The sequence below is a fragment of the Pagrus major genome, chromosome 6 (assembly GCF_040436345.1).
Source record: "Pagrus major chromosome 6, Pma_NU_1.0".
NCBI classification, from domain to species: domain Eukaryota; kingdom Metazoa; phylum Chordata; class Actinopteri; order Spariformes; family Sparidae; genus Pagrus; species Pagrus major.
In genome coordinates, this window is record NC_133220.1 from 24189968 (window position 1) to 24207340 (window position 17373).

Consider the following 17373-nt stretch of genomic DNA (forward strand, 5'->3'; position numbering starts at 1 on the left):
CAGTATGCTTGTGCACAATAAACACATTGCACATCTGCCACACAAATACACTCATAAGGATGCATTTTAGGTCAGTGGCTCAGATTAGGAAGCACCACAGAGGAGGTTGAGCGTGGATGCATATGCATGCACACACCTTGCAATGATGCTTACATGATGATGATTACATTTGATTAGAAGCTGCATTATTAGGTTTCAGTTTTAATGCAGATATTGTTCAGTTAAAGCCAGTTCCCTGTTAAATGATAAGTTCACCCAAAAATGAAAATTCAGTCATTATCTACTCGCCGTCATGCCGATAGAAAATCGGGTTTGTAGTCTACAAAACATTTCTGGAGCTTCACAGCAAACCAATGTTGCAGCATTTTCCTAAACAACTGAAGTAGATGGGGACTTATTTAAAACATAAAAAACAACCGACAGAAATTACATAAAATAGCTCCATTCAGTTTGTTGTGCTCTCTGGACTCTGGACGCCCAGAGATCCCAAATTGATATAAAAATAATTTATTTACCCTCAACGCAACATCGAGCTCATGAACCCACTTCAGCCAGGGTGTACGCTAAAGCTTTTAGCTTATCAGCTACAGTGAAGATTTAGGTTTAAAAGGGGGTGTAAATATATATGTAAGTATTTTAAATTAAAAAAATGTACGAGCTGTATGGAGCCATTTATGTTATTATGTTATGTTAAGTCCCCATCTAAATCAGTTGTTTAGGAGAGTGCTACAACGTTGTTTTTTTCATAATCAAAACTTGAACGACTTTGGTGGTGAGTAGATAATGATGTTAACTTATTCTCTCTCTCATCTGACTCTACATAGTCCAGTGTTTGTTTTACTCAAGGCACATCATGTCTAACAGACGTGTATCATGTCATTTCCACTGAATATCTTTGCTAATGTCTTGTTGCACGCGACTATTTCAGCCATTTGGTCCAGGCTCGTCTGGTATCAGAGGACTTGTTGGTCTCTCTGCCATTGTCCCTCTGGTCCTTGAAGTGATGCTGATGTGGATGTGATGCCATGTGACACATCGAGTCTGGAAGACATGGGGGGCTCAGATATGTCTCTGGGCTGGACATGTGTGTGTGTGTGTGTGTGTGTCGGCTCTCGTGTGAAGAGATGCGAGAGGATAGCCACGCGAGCTTCATGCTAGAGTACACACGCAGCGTGGGGGACAAGAATAGACTAATGTGGATGGTTGTTGGGGCTGATAGAAGTGCATGTGGAGCTTGTGCATGTGAGGTTCCCCTCCCCCCCTTACTGGTGATGTCAGACCGCGTACAGTATGCAACAACTGGCGGCGAGGATGAGCCCATCCCCCCTCCGGACTGAGCTGCATCACCGTCATCATCATGAGTGGAGCAGCTCTGGGGTGTTCCTCCAGTTTTTCAAACACACACACACTAAACACACAAAGGAAGCAAGTGTCATTGAGACCAAATCTTAAAGCACGTGTGTATCATCTTCTTCCTCGCTGCCTTTTTATCTGCCTGCAACAATCGTGTCTTGCAGCCTTACCCATAATCTAATAATCCCATAACTCTCTGGTGCACTTAGTTAAGGAAATGCATTAATAGCTGATACTCTTCACTGTAGGGGACAAATAAGGACAAAAAATGAGCTTACACACATGCTCAAACACACACATTTGCCTCTGTAGTGTTTTTTTTGTTGTTGTTGTTTTTAATATTTAACCTTGCCCGAGTTGACAGCCTTCTTAGTGTATTGATTTTCAAAGCTCTGCATAATTCCCAACACACTTTGACATACACGCACAAACGTGTTGGTGTTGTTCCTACAACATCATGATTAATGTTGCTTCAGAAGCATCATTGGTACTGAAATGTATGACTTGAAGAATGACTTCCGAACTCTGGAAGTGGGACCATCCGAGGAGCACATGAATGCAGCCTTAAACCACTCAGCCACAACAGCTTGCTCAAGATGTGAACTTTTGCTTTTTGGACGTTGCTGTTTCATTACACACACATTTTGCTCTGATGAAGCCTGATAACAACCCATTCATTTGAATCAGGGAATCATTAAAAACACGCAGGGCTGGAGGCCACCAGGACCAAGATTGAGAAACACTGTTGGAGGAAGAACACCAACATGGTGATATCAGATAAAACTTGCATGTCAACACTACATGCATCCAACCTGCAAAGCACAAGCACCACAGTGATCCTACTTTCCTGTGTGATGAACTTGAGAACTTGGATCAATAGTGTATGGGCTGCTCCTGTATTAAATGTTGTCTACGCGTCACTAACTGTTTATTGGCAGTGTGAGCTGCCCGAGACACGGCACGCTTGTAATGAGCTTATCCTCTAGATTGAACAGCTGTCTGACATTGAACGTGGTCCCTTCATGATGTGAGAAACTGTGAGCCAGTTTGATGGATTACACTGCACGCCAGACATTTTGCAACAACAATACTTAAGTGCAGCAAATTACTCAGACTGCTTAATGAAAGGTCTCATCAGCTCTGTTTTCCAGCTCTGTGAAACAATATAAATCAGCCTTCTGTGCAGACCACACACACATGTCTCCCTGCTGTGTGAGTGTCGTGTTGTGGTGCAGTCTGTATAAACAGTGTGTGTGTTCTGGATGAGAGAAGAAGAAGAAGACAGACACAAGTGAAGAATGAGCCGAACATCTCCGAGCATTGTGAAAAAGCTCAGGAGCAGAAAGGAATTCTGTGAATGTTGTTCTATGGAGCAGGTGCTAAAGCTGCGGACTGACATCTCAGCCCCCCTCCGCTCCTTCGCCGTGCACATCCCCTCTGAAGCAGAAACAGGCCGAGTCACGACCTTTGTAGAATAAACTAGCTGAGCAGGTGTTGTTGCTTAAGTGTTTTCATTTTCTTCATCCAACTCCTCCACTAAAGCGTTGTACAAGAGGGTGGAGTTGAAGCTGCTTGATGAGCTCATCATCTCTGCTAGAGCTTTTTGTGTTATGGTCAACATGTTGCAGCACATGCGGGGTGTGACGCAGATGCTTGGCATCTCGACCAATAAGCTCCAGCTGATCCCGAGGAGTTCATGTGTATTCACCTAATGAGTCATTCTGTGCTTTTCTCTCACGGGATTAATTTTGAACCTTTTTCGGTGTATGTAGGTTTGTGTGTCAGAGGAATAAGAAAAACAATTTGACATAGCGGGACCTCAAGTACAGCCTCTGTGGCCCACATACAAGGAGTTGCCATAACAACTGACCCTGTAAATGTGAATGAGTGTGTGCGTGCTTGCACGTTAATGGAAGAAGACCCCTAGGGGTAGGATGGTAAAGGTTTCTCGCCCACCCAAACCACCTGACACACACACAAACACTCAAACACTCTAGTCAGGGCCCTCAAGTCCGGTTATCTTCATATTTAGTGTGTATTTAAAATGTCACCTAAATCTGGATTGCATTTTATTCTTTCTTTTCTCTTCTGCTTGTGCCCGATTTATAAAACCTTTTGTGCCGCCGCTGCCTCTTCCTCACCTCATGGATACTGAAGTGTCAGTCTACGACTCTGCATGATGTCATTCATTGATTTTGCAGCTCAGCCGTGGCCACTAATCTTCCAGAGTGATGCCTTTGTCGATCCGGTCATCAGGATTAATGATCAAGTCCACGAGACTGTGATGCATGGAGCCTGATTGCTGCTTAATTTTCAGTGGGGGGGAAATTCAGATAATGTAAATGCTAAGATGGTGGGAGGCTCGCCTTTGAATACACAGAACAATATACTTCTTATTGCATCAGTTTGGTGTCTTTCCTGTCATCCTTTCATCATACCATCATCTCTCCAAGCCTTTTGTTCCCTCTGCGTCATTTTTCAGCTTTTTAAAATGTCACAAACACATTTCAAACTTGAATGTTACAAGGTCTGACATTGGTATTAGTCACCTCGACGTTATGGTTTGTCACTAATCCAAGAGTTTGACTCTTGCTCTGACTGTGTAACAATTTTCGGATTAATGTGTGGTTCCTCTTCTCAGAAAGACAGTTTTTCTGGTTTGTACAGGGTCGGGCATTACTGTCTGATTAACTGTGTGACTTTGTATCTTCTCTACAGGGCTGGAATTGATGATGTGGAGACAGACGTGGTGGAGATTGAGGCGAAGCTTGACAAGGTATGAACCACGCTAATATGTTTTTCTGTGATTCTCATTAAAATAGCAAATTCGACTGATATGCTGCATGTATATGTTCCTTTACATGTTTCTTCCTCCATCATGAAAATCACTCACAAGCTGGTGTAGTATGTAAACATTATTAAAACACTAAAAGAGGGACTTTTCTATAAACAGTATTTTCCTTAGATACTGTGACAATGATCAGAAAGCCCTCTGCACCTCTGTCTGTCTCCCACTCTCTTATCTAAATGTCAAGGCTATTTAAACCAGGAAACACTGCAGACGTGAGTTATTATATTTAATAGCTGCGAGACACACACACACACACGCACGCTCATATATTGGTGCTGGTGCACACTGAGCAAACACTGATTAATGTCACAGAGGCAGTTTTATATTCTGCAGTGTGACAGCATCACGGAGCAGTCCTCTGTTATCTGAGCATGTGATGCCTTGTCTGACCTGCTTGCTCGAAGAAAATGCTACATGCAACACAACAACAGCTCATCATTGATCATTAGTGTTTATTAACATCCGCGGCTGTGGGGACACCATATTTTAAAAGGTTTCTCTGCAGGTGTTTTTTTAAGGACCACAATGACCAAAAAGATGAGAATCTCATTTATTGATACATATATTACATGTTTATTTTCATAAGATGATATAAAATAGTCCCCTTTAATTCAATCAAGCCTAATAGCCAAACTCAATAGACCTGTATGACTTCAAACGCGACATAACTGCTTAACCATAATTTAAGCTCACCAGATCTAGGACCGCAACAAAGTGTACTCACTCATAGATCTTCATCAAGATCCATGCATTATTCCCTGACAAATGTCGAAAATGCCCTATCTGGCAATGTTAAAGAAAGGGAGAAAAAAATCCTGGATCTGTCCTTCGGATCTGCACCATCTGCATTGTGGAAATACATTCAGTAGTTTTTGTGTAATCCTCCTGACAAACTAATCAACCAACAAACGGATATGGGTGAAAACATTACCTGCTTGGTGGAGGTGATAAGAGTTAATGGCAAATTAGACAATAGGAATGAATTTCTTCGTTGCATCATTGTCAGATCTCATTACTTACAACTCTGGCTCTGATAGAAGACCACAGGAATTGATGACTAACTATCTCAAGGGAGTCTATGAGCTAATGTGATGCCTTCACAGATAAACTAATAGACTTTAGAGGATGAGATAGAGTTAATGTTGTTAAATGGTGGCCGCACCTTCTTTCTTCTTCGTTTGATTCAGTCTGCTTCTTCACATCAATAATATGTTTAAATTGAGCTCACTTAGAAGCGTACAGTCCATCTCGTGCAGCCAGTAGATAATAAAACAGATTAATTTCCTTTTCTTGTTACTGTTACGTCCCGTCACACATAAAAGCACACACACACGCACAGATTATTTCTGCCCCCAACAGGTCAGGACCCTCTCATTGAACTTTGAGCTCCTTTTGAACACTATTGTCAGATGACGAGGTTCGGGGGGAGAGGTTTCCATCAGGGTGATTTGTTCTGTTCAGCAGGGGTCCTCACTGTGAAGCTGCCTGAGGACACTCTCTTCAAGGAGAACATTTATGAGATAGATGACAGCTGAACCTGCCCGCAGTGAACCTGCCTGCAGTGATGCTGACCCTCATGACCACTGTGAAAACATTCACTGATGCAGATTGTAATGGGTTCAATCCTGGCTAGCTCGACTTTGCAGCTTATTAGGGGGATTGTTTGCTTTTTAATCCACAAACTCGCATTTATGAAGTGATTTTGAGGCGATTTCAAAATATGAAGATATATGTTGTATATCACAATATAGCCTAAAAATACTGTAATATTATTTTAAGGCCATATTGCCCAGTCCAACTATACACTGATCATAAATTGCCCCCAAATAATGCACATCCCACACCTCATTGACCAGCAGGACGTCTGCCTTAGACTGTAACTGTTACAGTCAATTAACAGGGCGAGGTCTGTCATGTGGTACCAGATGTGGCATTTGTCTCCAAGTGGACCCCCTGTTGTTCTTCCAGCCCATTTATCAACAAATCCTGACACATATACTGTCCCTGTAATGGCTGTATTCAGACCCTGGGGGCTCAGCACAGCACACCATGAGATCAGTTTTCCCCATATCGGCCAATTTGTTGACAGATATGTTGTCAGACCGGCCTGGGAGCAGCAGTAGGGCAGGAATCATGCTGCCTTGTCTTTTGCGTGGATCAATAACAGTGTCAGTCATGTACACGTGACTATAAACACGTATACTGTATGATGCACATCAGATAACAACATCTATACATACAGTGTGCACTTTATTTTTGCAAATCAACGTCGCCTGCTCATTTCAGCAATGCTCACACACTCATCATGTTATAGATTCTGCAGTTGTTGGTTCTCATCTCTGAACCGTGCAGAGTAAACTGACTGTCAGCCACCCAGTAAACCACACTCACATAGCGACAACCTTGGGAACTCCTGCACCAAATGAGATAATTAAAGGTTTACTCAACTCTCTCTTCTGCATACCCTCTTCCACCCCGCCCCTCACCAACACACACACATATGTTCTCATTCTGTAGTACACACTGCCAGCTGAGTCAGTGCAGCGCTAATGACGGTGTGCCGCTCTGTAGCTTATCATATAACCCGTAAAGTGGGAAAGTGTAGCGGTTGCCAGTTAATGTGGTGAGAACATACCATGGCTGTGAACTGTCTGCACCTGGTAATATAACATGTTTACAATTAGGCTTCTTCTCTCATATGGCTAGACTCACACTCTGTTTGCTACCAACTACACAATATGTGCACTATATTACTCTTAGCCATTTTTCTGACTGCCTTTATTCGTAGTGTTTTTATAGTCATGGCACTGAGGATTCCAATGTCAGTTTGTCGACAGTTTGGTCCAGACTAAAATATTTCAACTATTAAGATGGATTCTCTTGAAAGTGACATTCATGGCCCCCAGAGGATTACACTGACCTTGATCCCCCGACTTTCCCACTGGCGCCACCTTTTGTGGTTTCAATACAGTTTCTCAACAATAATTAAATGGATTGCCTTGAAATTCAGGATATATATCCCTGGTGCCCACATGGAAAATCTAATTGATTTTCCTCTAGCTCCACCATGAGGGTGACATATGTGGTTTTAAATGTTTCTACGAATACTGGATGGTGAAATTCTGTCCAGACATTCATGGTCCCCTCAGGACGACATGTGATAACTTTTTTGACTGTTTAACTAATCATCCGGAGCTATCATCAGGTAATGTGCAGTCTGTGCGCAGATTTGCAGATGATACTGACCTTAAAATAACCAATGGATAAACAATAAGTTTGCTAAATATCATCTTACATATTTGATTTTCACAGACCAAAACGTGCACAGAAACATGCACGTATGACATCATGAATTAATTCTGTTTTTCATTAAGCTCTCCTGGTTTCTTTAAGCAGGCAATTTCTTTGCCTTATAACGTATCATTATTAAGTAAGTGTTGATTGCACAATGTAATAGAGTTATAGAATAATGACACCGCTGGCATTTGGATTGGTTCCCTTGCTTAAACCTTGCTTTTACTATACTATTTTGTCTGCCACCAGGAATGAAATCTTCTTGGAAAATAAAGGCTGGCTGGTGACCAGGCAGGCTGGCACCCTGGCACCATTTCTATCTGCTTTCACGTCTCATTTGTAGACTTAATGAATTCATGTTTTGCCCTGTGTTGTTGGTTGTTGCTACTCTGAGAAATACAAAGAGCGATCAAGTTGATTTGTGAAAGCGGCGCCAACAATAGTACAACTCGGATACGCTAGGAGGGAAAGTTGTCTGTTCCCGCTTTTAGTGGCAGTGGTGGATCTGAAAGCCTGTAGATGAACATTCTCAAATATTTAAAAGGGTTTTAAACACATTGATTTCAGTATTTATTGCTTGTTTCTTCTGTTCTAACATAAAACACATCTTTGGCTCATCGTTAAAGCAACCCAGGATGCTTTGGCATCCACATCGAGAGCCACCAATATACAGCAAAGTCATGCAAAAATGCTCACAGTGGAACAACGATATGCTTAATACTTTTTTTAAACATCCCAGTTATTGGTAAGGTTGTCAAAGGAGGACCCAAATGCAGAACACAAAACCTGGCAGGTTAAAAAACTGAAAGCAAGCTTGAATAAAAACTGATGATACAAAATCCAAGCAACATAAGGCAGGCCAAAAGGCTGGCAACAAAACAGGAGAAATCCAAGAGCAAAACCTAAACTAAGTACAAACCAGTATAACATGAGGAGACGGGCAGCAAACGTAAAACACAACAGGAAGACAGGAGGCAGGGAACAGACGAGAAACGCATCCGATTCCAACGAAGAATGAGGGGAAAACACGGGCGTAAATACACGAGAATGATTAACAAAGGAATCACAAAGAAAAGGAGCAGGAAAAAGACAAAGACAGGAAGTGGAAAGTCACAACACATATGAGAACATAACCACAAAATAAAACAAAAAATAACAAACCCAAAGACCCAAACAATGACAGTTATGTGACCATGCACCAATCAGTGATGGTGTGAGTATTGATAGGTGTTTTAAATCTCAATTTACTGCTCAGCTTTGAGTAAACTACTGAGAGTTTTTTTTTTCTGTTGGGAGTTGTGAGTGAGTAAAGGAAAAGTTCAGCTGTAGTCAAAGCTCTACTGTAGGTCTACTGTCAGATTGATGGAAGACAGACAGAGATTATAAACCCATGTTCCCCTGATCATCTTAATCATTTGCCTTTTTTAAATGCTCACTCCTATAAATCCACACTCACCTCAGTTATGCCAACACTGTCCTAGAAACTGATGTGAGGATTATTCTAAATTTGAGCTTCTAAATGTGACTAACGACTCTTTTAAGCTTTCCTTTTTGATTCACGACACCACTGTAACTAATAATATCCCAGCATCACACTGTGTAAAACACGTGACTCTTTAAATAGACGGTGTTTTTGTTGTGTATTTAAAGTGATTATTTTTATTTTCTCCCCCCTGCTAGCTGGTGAAGCTGTGCAGTGGGATGATCGAGGCCGGCAGGGCCTACGTCAGCGCCAACAAGCTCTTTGTCAATGGCATCAAGGACCTGTCCCAGCAATGCAAGAAAGAGGAGATGATATCGGTGAGCAAGGAGTTCAAAACTGACCTCAGATCTGTATGTTCTTCGCTGAGAGATGTTTGAGGGGTTAACTTCTCAACAAATGACCACTCATCTATCTTTGCGGGGACATTCCTGTGATTCCCCACATGAATAATAACAGCAGAGCAGTATAAACAGTATTGTCCAGACACCGAGTCATCCAGCTGTTTTTAAACATGACAGATGTGGCCACATGCAGACAGGAGATGTTTATGCTTGATAGTTTACATGGCTGGAAGCAGAGAGATCTGAAACCTGCTTTATGGTTTTCTCTTAGGAAAACATTTGGACTAGATTTCCTGTCAGTACGAGTGTCGCCCTGGTAGCTTTGGGGTGAAACCGTGGAGACATAATTGTCTTCCAGTCAGTAACCGTTCAGTGTAGAGCGTATTTTATCCTGATTAAGTTCTCTGGACACTACAGTATACACAGGGACAGTTTGGAAACATGTTTTTGTTATTTATTATGTGAAAAAGAAGTTTATATTTGTATGGAAACTTGTGTGCTTACATTATGTGTGTGTGTGTCATCAACATTGCAGGAATGCCTTGAGAAGTGTGGAGAAAGCCTCCAGGAGATCGTCAACTACCACATGGTGAGACACACATCAGCTTTAGCCACAGGCGAGAGGTTAGGTAGAGTGTTGTTCCGACACGCCCAGGTCCTCTTGGCATGTTAACGTCTTTCAGACATCCAGTCCCTCCTGAGTCCAGTGTTGCGCAACTCACACACACACACACGTACACACACACACACACACACACACACACACACACACACACACTTACACACAATTTAACTGTGACCTCACTGCGACGGTGAAATGTGTCCACACATGCTGGTCCACATGCACATGTCTGATTCAAACCACATGCTTCACCAGATGTGTACAGCAGCTACAATGCACAAACACACACAAACAAACACGTACACGTAGGTTGTATTCATATGACTCTCTCCTCATGACTAAGTGTGATGAATTTCCCTTTTCTGGGAATCTGCTAAAGTTTTTGGAAAAGCCTGAAGACAATTCTAGATTAAAAGAGGCATGATGACATTTTGAAGTGTGTTTCACCACACTTTATGACATTAATGACGTGTTAATATGTAAGCGTGTGTGGTGTTTTGAGGTGTTCACTCATTGTGTGAATAAAATTGTCGAACACAAAGTTGAAATTAGTAACAGCGAAACATGAGGGAGAGAAGGAAAGTGAGCTGGAGAAAAGAGAGGGCTGCAGGAGGAAAAGGAGAGGAAGGAACGAGCAGAAAGGAAGTGAAGTTAAGAACATTTTTACATGATTTCAACCATTTTTAGTTGTAGAGCATCACTGGTCTCGTGACAGATGAGATTATATGGGACTCGTATGGTACCAGGTATGCTGGTTGGGACCTTTTTGTTGGTTGGTGCGGTACTTCTACTCTCTGTGAGTGTTTAAAATATGCTTATCAGCATCTCTTATTTTCCCTTTTTCACATCTGCATTGTGGTTTGACCTCGTTAGAGACTCTTAGAGTATATTTATACCTTGCATTAACATCCGTCCTGAGTGATCCAATCACAAGTTGACAGCTCTAACTCTGTAAGTTCACACCTGGCATTTCAGCCCATCTTAACTTTCGTTTCAAGTGTCCACGTGATCTCATTTCCGCAAATATAAATGTCCATTATTGGGACAAACTGACATGATGATGAAATAATTTCATGTATAACAAATGCCGAATTTACACTAAGGTCCAAATATTTAAGAATTTGTTGTAGACAGCATTTCACAATGTTTATAAAGCTTCTCTGAACTCAATAACTCACAAACGTGTTTGCCATTAATAAAATGGTGTCTTAAATATAGTGTAAATGGTGGAATCAGTTCACAACTTCGGGTTAAAACAGCTGCTATATGTTGGCAGGTAAGGCACACTCTTCACACATGAAAAACACAACAAACCAAACCAACACTTTTTACAAGGAAGGAAGCAACTTCATGTATTGCTTTTAATGCTTTTAATACAAGAAGGCATGAAAGATTTAGAATTTGCAGTAGCTGTGTCACAAAGAAGTTTCTCCTCTCTCAACAACTTTCATAAAATTGTGCGATTTTTTAGGGACTCTGGTGATATCACTAGTTAAATAATGAAATCAGCTGAAACAGGCAGTCTGTTCACAAACATCTGCAGTTGACAGTGGCAGGAAAGAGAGCCAAGACATTTAATTTGCCTTACAGTGAAGCAAATGGAAATCAGGCAGTGAGTAATCTATTCTGCCTGTTGTCATGGCTTCTTCTTCTTGCTTCACAGAGGACGTCAGTTTGGGCGTCCCGTCACTATAACAACCATCGCGTCCTGCATTGATGACGCCCTTGTCGTGGACCCATCAGGTCGCATTACACATGTGGTCAAATGTGTCTCGACAAGTGGTTTGAGTGATCTGATCACAATGCGTCTTGGTGGCTGTTTACACTTGTATTTAAAGCTGTCCACCTGTGTTTGGATCACCTGAGATGTTAATGCCAGGTAGAAACAGCCTCTTACGTTCTCCTTCTGCTTTTATAATTTACACAGCCCTGCTTCACAGCCCGGCCTTATTTTGTCATTTTGCCGAAACAAATATACAATATATTGTACAGTACTTTATTTAAGTAGCTAAAGGACATTCAAGCACTGTTTTCTGGGTCAAGACGTACCAGATGGATCAATAGAGCAGTAAGTCACAAGTACAACAATGAATCGAATAATAAAAATAAAAAACCTTGATCCTCCCATATTCTTCACTAATCTGTCTTGTTCTTTTCCCCATATATTTTTTTTCCTTCCTTCACTGACTGTTTCACTCCATCAAGGTCAAGCCTGTTTAACCTTAAATCCCTTTTTAAATCAAATCAAAGGGCTGCACACTAGATAGCATCCATCAGCTGCATCCATCCAGGAGAATCTTCTCCTCTCTTTCCCTCTATGTCTCTCTTTGTCTCTCTTTGCACATGTTTGCGACATGTTTGCAAGATTTCAGTTACATGAGCTTCCAGCCTTCTCACATAATGTACCACCGTTAACAATTCTGTATTGTTGTTTATTCTTTGTCACCACCTGTATTCTTTTGCCTCTGCTCATCCACCCATCCTCCTTGTCCTCTCTTCTCTACTTACCCTTCACCACCGCCAGCCCGCTCCTCCACCCTAACACCCAGGAATTACACTAATAGCTTGTCTGGCAGACAGTATGAATGAAGGGATGGAGGGAGGGGAGTGAAAGCAAATCAGTCTTTGTTCCACCACCCGGTGATGCCTTTTCCTGCACATTCTCAGCTCTCAGCAGACACAAAAGAAGCCATTCAAACAGGAAAATGAATCTCAGAGAAAATCACTTGAGGAGCAAATGTGTGTACTTTTAAACATACAGGATTCCTACTCCTTATTTTATCAGATTGAGAGTGATATCACTGTGGATTTTAACAGATTTTTTTGTGAGATTATAATGTGCTCAATTAACTTTCTCTGCTTTGGTGGTTTTAGTCCTGCAAAATTCACATGTTGGTTTTCCTCTCTCATGCAGAATAGATACGGGAGAGGTGACTGAAGGTACATTGAAGTCCTTAGTAGCTACGCATGATCTTTGGGGAAAAGAGTGCAGGAGAATTGAGTGTAGACATGCTGTAGGTTGTGTTAGGTCATACCCGGGGCACCATAATCTAGAACAGGTTTGGGTGGAACATTTGGATTAGTTACATGTGGGTCAAAGTCTATCTGATGGAACTGATTTAAACTTTTCTTTCTGGGATTTAATTGTTTCCTGTGCAACTGGCAGACATATTTATACCACTCCTGGAAAGTACCAAACCTTCACTTTGTACTGCATACATTGACTACAGTCTTCTGACGCATGTTGAGTAGTTATATTAAGTATAATCAACGAGCAGCTTGTTAAAGAGCAGGGAGTGTCCATCACTGTAGGCCCTCTTTCATAAGTGTGATCACAGAAGAAAATTCTCTGGGTGTTTTCAAAGTAATTAAACATAGATAAAAAAAAAAAAAGTGACACTTTCTTGAAAGTACTGCTTGATTTAAACCAAGTAAATATTGGCTTAGAGAGGGAGAGAGAGAGAGAGAGATACATATATATCATATATATATACATATATATACACATATAGATCCTTCAATCATGGTAATCAAACAAAGATATGTAACAGAAGCAGGATATTTTATAGTTTAACAATAAACTTTATTGTCTAAAATGGCATCAGAAACAGTAAACTTAGTGGGAATTTAATTATCATCAGGTACCCCAGGTTGATAACTTCTTTATAAAATACAAAAATGTGAAGTTATTGCTTATCTTATCGGTATCAGCCATGAGAAGCAGGTAATTCTGGTATCGGCTGAAAAAATCCATATCATGCATCCCTAAAATGTATGAATATATTGTAACTTTTGCCCTCTTCCATTTAAAATATATTACACAGCAAAGAATAGATTTGTAGAAAGGGACTGCAGGTGCACAGACGTAAAAGGAGCTGAGTGTCTGATGCCTGACTGACCACTCGGAGCTCCTCCACACTTTTGCAGCCATTTATAAACGCTGCAGTCAAAGAGGAGCAGCAGGTCATTTATTCTCCCCCAGTGAGTGCAGACTTCATCAGTGTAAACCGTCATCTACAGCAAGAAACCAGAGAAAACAAAATGTGAAGTCATCAGATCAACACATCATATGGATGAAGGCACACACAGACACACACACAGAGACTAAGCCTGTAATCCTCAGTGTGTATGTTTATTAACTTGGGATTGCTATAGAAAGTTTAATCCACAGGCTGTCAACAGTGATTGCTGTATACATTGTTTGTGTGTGTATGTGGTGAAACAATCACAATCTAATCCAAGTGCATTTCTGTGTGTGTGCACGCGCCCGTGTGTGTATGTTTTGTGCGTGCATTGACGCATTCACTGAGGTCTTCTGTTGTCCATACGCATGGATAAATCAGTGAGACGTACATATTTCCCTAATAAAGATGGACGTTCTGTTCAACAGCAGCCATTCTGTGCTCATTTTATTTTGGAGTGTGGTCAGAAATACAAAAATGGATGAGAAATGCTCATCTAGATGGAGTGAGCCGTGCACAAAAAATGGAGGGAAAAAACATAGTGAAGGAAGTGGAGGAGAGGTGAAGGACAGGAGTGTGAGATGAGGAAGAGGAGGAGGAGTGAGAATCCCACAGTTAACACGAAGAGAAATCTGGGATCCTGCAAGGCTAAAAATGTGTCGAGGCAGCAGCTGAGTGAGTACACATGTGTGCATGTGTCCTCATCGCTCTTTCCTTCCCCCTCCTCTGCCTGTGGCATAAACTGATGAAAGGGGTCATACTGCCATCTTGTGTTGAGATGTAGCAACTACAGAGTTGCAGATTTAATCACAGTTATTTCTTTAACATACTTGTGTGTGCACTTATGAGATGAAATCCTCGTGTTTTTTACCTCGGTCACCTTCTCTGTGCACAGATTCTGTTCGACCAGGCTCAGAGGTCCATCAAGCAGCAGCTTCACACCTTCATTAAAGAGTGAGTATCTAATCATGATTGAATATATCTCTCCTGCTGCTACAAAGAAAGATGTATTGCATGTTTAAGTTGACATTTTAGGGTGACATGTGACTATTTTGATCCATACTAGAGACAGCTGATGTGTCAAAGTGGACTTAAGCAATGTATTAAACCACTAAATCAACGCTGTGAGACATAAATGTCTAAAATGTAAATGTAAATGCTCATATGTAATCTTCACATTTAGAGATGTTAGATTTTTAATTTTCTGGTCTGGTTATTATAGGTTTTTATAACCACATGCAGAAAATGTCCAGTAATAAAACAAATCATGCATTTTAAACTGAAAAACCTACATGCTCTTGTGATCTTTTCCTCAGGGACGTGCGTAAATTCAAGGACACCAAGAAGCAGTTTGACCGGGTGCGCGAGGACATGGAGCTGGCCCAGGTGAAGAACGCCCAGGCGCCCAGGAACAAGGTGCACGAGGCCGAAGAGGCAACACAGGCTCTCATCCTCAGCCGCAAAGCCTTCAGGCACCTGGCCCTCGACTACGTACTACAGGTGAAACACACAAACTCCAGATTATATTACCAGTGTCGTCCAGTAGGTGGCGCTGACACCCAACAGCTGCTAAAAACTCCCATACTCCTAAATGCAGGAAAGGAATCACTTGAACCTGTTGTTTTAAAATCTTCTGGTTATTCTCAAACATGCATACATTTTGCTCTTCCTCTTTGTTTTTGGCAGATTAATGTGCTTCAGGCCAAGAAGAAGTTTGAAATCCTGGATGCAGTGAGTAGCCCAGATCCTTGTACAACAATATTATGGTTTTCTTTATTTATATCTGTGTCTGGCATGTATATGTAGAGTCCCTGTGGTGTACTTCAACCATCCTTGTGTCCCTGTGTCTCCTGCAGATGCTGTCCTTCATGCGTGCCCAGTACACTCTGTTCCAGCAGGGCTTTAACATCCTGGATGAGATTGATCCCTACATGAAAAAGCTGGCTGCGCAGGTGAGACGAAACTAACAAACCAAAGTCACACACAGGGTCTCATTTCACTGTCACCTTCATTAACTTTAACCAAATATTGGAGTCTTGTCTGTGGTTGTTGGAGATTTAAAACTAAAACAAAAGGTTAAGGCATACTGTGCAGGATTTGTCAGCTGCTGTTTTAAACACATCATTCAAAGGTGAAGTAAACAATTCCAGAGAAAGATAGTTGATTGTAAAGTATCAGGTTGTAAAATAAGATAAGATAAGATAAGATGTTCTTTTATTGATCCCCTTTGGGAGAAATTCACAGGTAACACAGCAGTACAGAGGGAAATAAGTAGCAAGTCTCAAAAAATAGAGACAATAATAAGGAGATATTGGAAAGAATAGAATAACAATTTGAATAAAAATATAATAAAAACTATTAGTAAGAGTAAAGATAAACATACTATATACAGTAACGGTCCTTGTGTGTACATAACTTGTGCAATATATAATAAATGTTCAATCCTTTTTCAGTCAAAAATGTCAAACATTTGGGAAATTGTGATATGTTGTGATTTGTTAGGATAGTCTTGATATAGCTTTTACGTCATTTACGTCTTTTGCAAACAGACGTACAGCAGATATATTTCTCTTGTGTTGACTACAATAAAGTGTTTGTGAGATGATATACTGGCCTGCTGAACAGTTCAATCAGTATAAAACATTAGTTTTTGCCTCTGTCTGTCAGTGTGTTTGTGTTTCATAGTTTTCGTTCACATGTCTCATCACGTCTGCCGTCTCTTTGCTCTCTGCAGCTGGATCAGCTGGTCATCGACTCGGCCGTGGAGAAGAGGGAGCTGGAGCACAAACATGCCCTCATCCAGCAGAGAGTGAGACAGCAGCATAACTCTGAACTTCACTCCCTCACTGTCTGACCACTTCATTTTTCTCCTCCTCCTCTTTCCTCCTCTGTCACCAACATGTCAGCGCACATACAACTGAATCACTTCCAGGGACTTTTGCTGCGCAACAGGATCAATATATGGGAGAAACTAGGCAAAGAAATACTGAAGAATTCACTTAAAATGTAGAAAATACTAATAATTGTTTTATTTTACATTGAAGTGATTCTATTTTTGGCATTTTTGGCAATTTTGATAAACATATTACAAGTGTGTGCAAGCAGTCATTAGTCATTATGTTTTTTCACTAAGACAGTTTTTCTTTTGCATTTATTCTTTTCAAAATCAGGTGAAGTGTAGAGCCTTTTGAGACTGAGGCCACAATCATACGCTTGCCTTTAATCAAACATTATTCTATTAAAGGCTCTGTCAGACAGGTTTCCTGAAATGCTACTGAACTAGATTTTTGTCCCGACACAAAAGTCACATCAACATTTCTCCCTCTCACTTAGCGTGACGGGTTCCTCATAATTCAGTGGAACAAGCTCACTAAAAGACTGACTGACTGTCAGTCTGTCTTCCTGGAATCTAAAATATGATCTTGCATCACAAAAACTTATCTTAAGTTATCATCAAAATACTCTGA

The 17373-nt window shown here is 41.0% G+C and overlaps 1 protein-coding gene across 1 annotated transcript in view; it reads left to right on the forward strand.

Annotated features, from left to right (window-relative positions):
* The window catches only part of LOC140997832 (arf-GAP with coiled-coil, ANK repeat and PH domain-containing protein 3-like), a 61585-nt gene that overhangs the window by 25572 nt on the left and 18640 nt on the right, over positions 1–17373 (forward strand). The window contains exons 2-9 of the mRNA XM_073467870.1: positions 4072–4129; positions 9179–9298; positions 9858–9911; positions 14802–14860; positions 15223–15406; positions 15593–15637; positions 15763–15858; positions 16641–16715. Of these exons, the coding sequence (XP_073323971.1) occupies positions 4072–4129; positions 9179–9298; positions 9858–9911; positions 14802–14860; positions 15223–15406; positions 15593–15637; positions 15763–15858; positions 16641–16715 (691 nt within the window). The remainder of the gene's footprint in view (positions 1–4071; positions 4130–9178; positions 9299–9857; positions 9912–14801; positions 14861–15222; positions 15407–15592; positions 15638–15762; positions 15859–16640; positions 16716–17373) is intronic.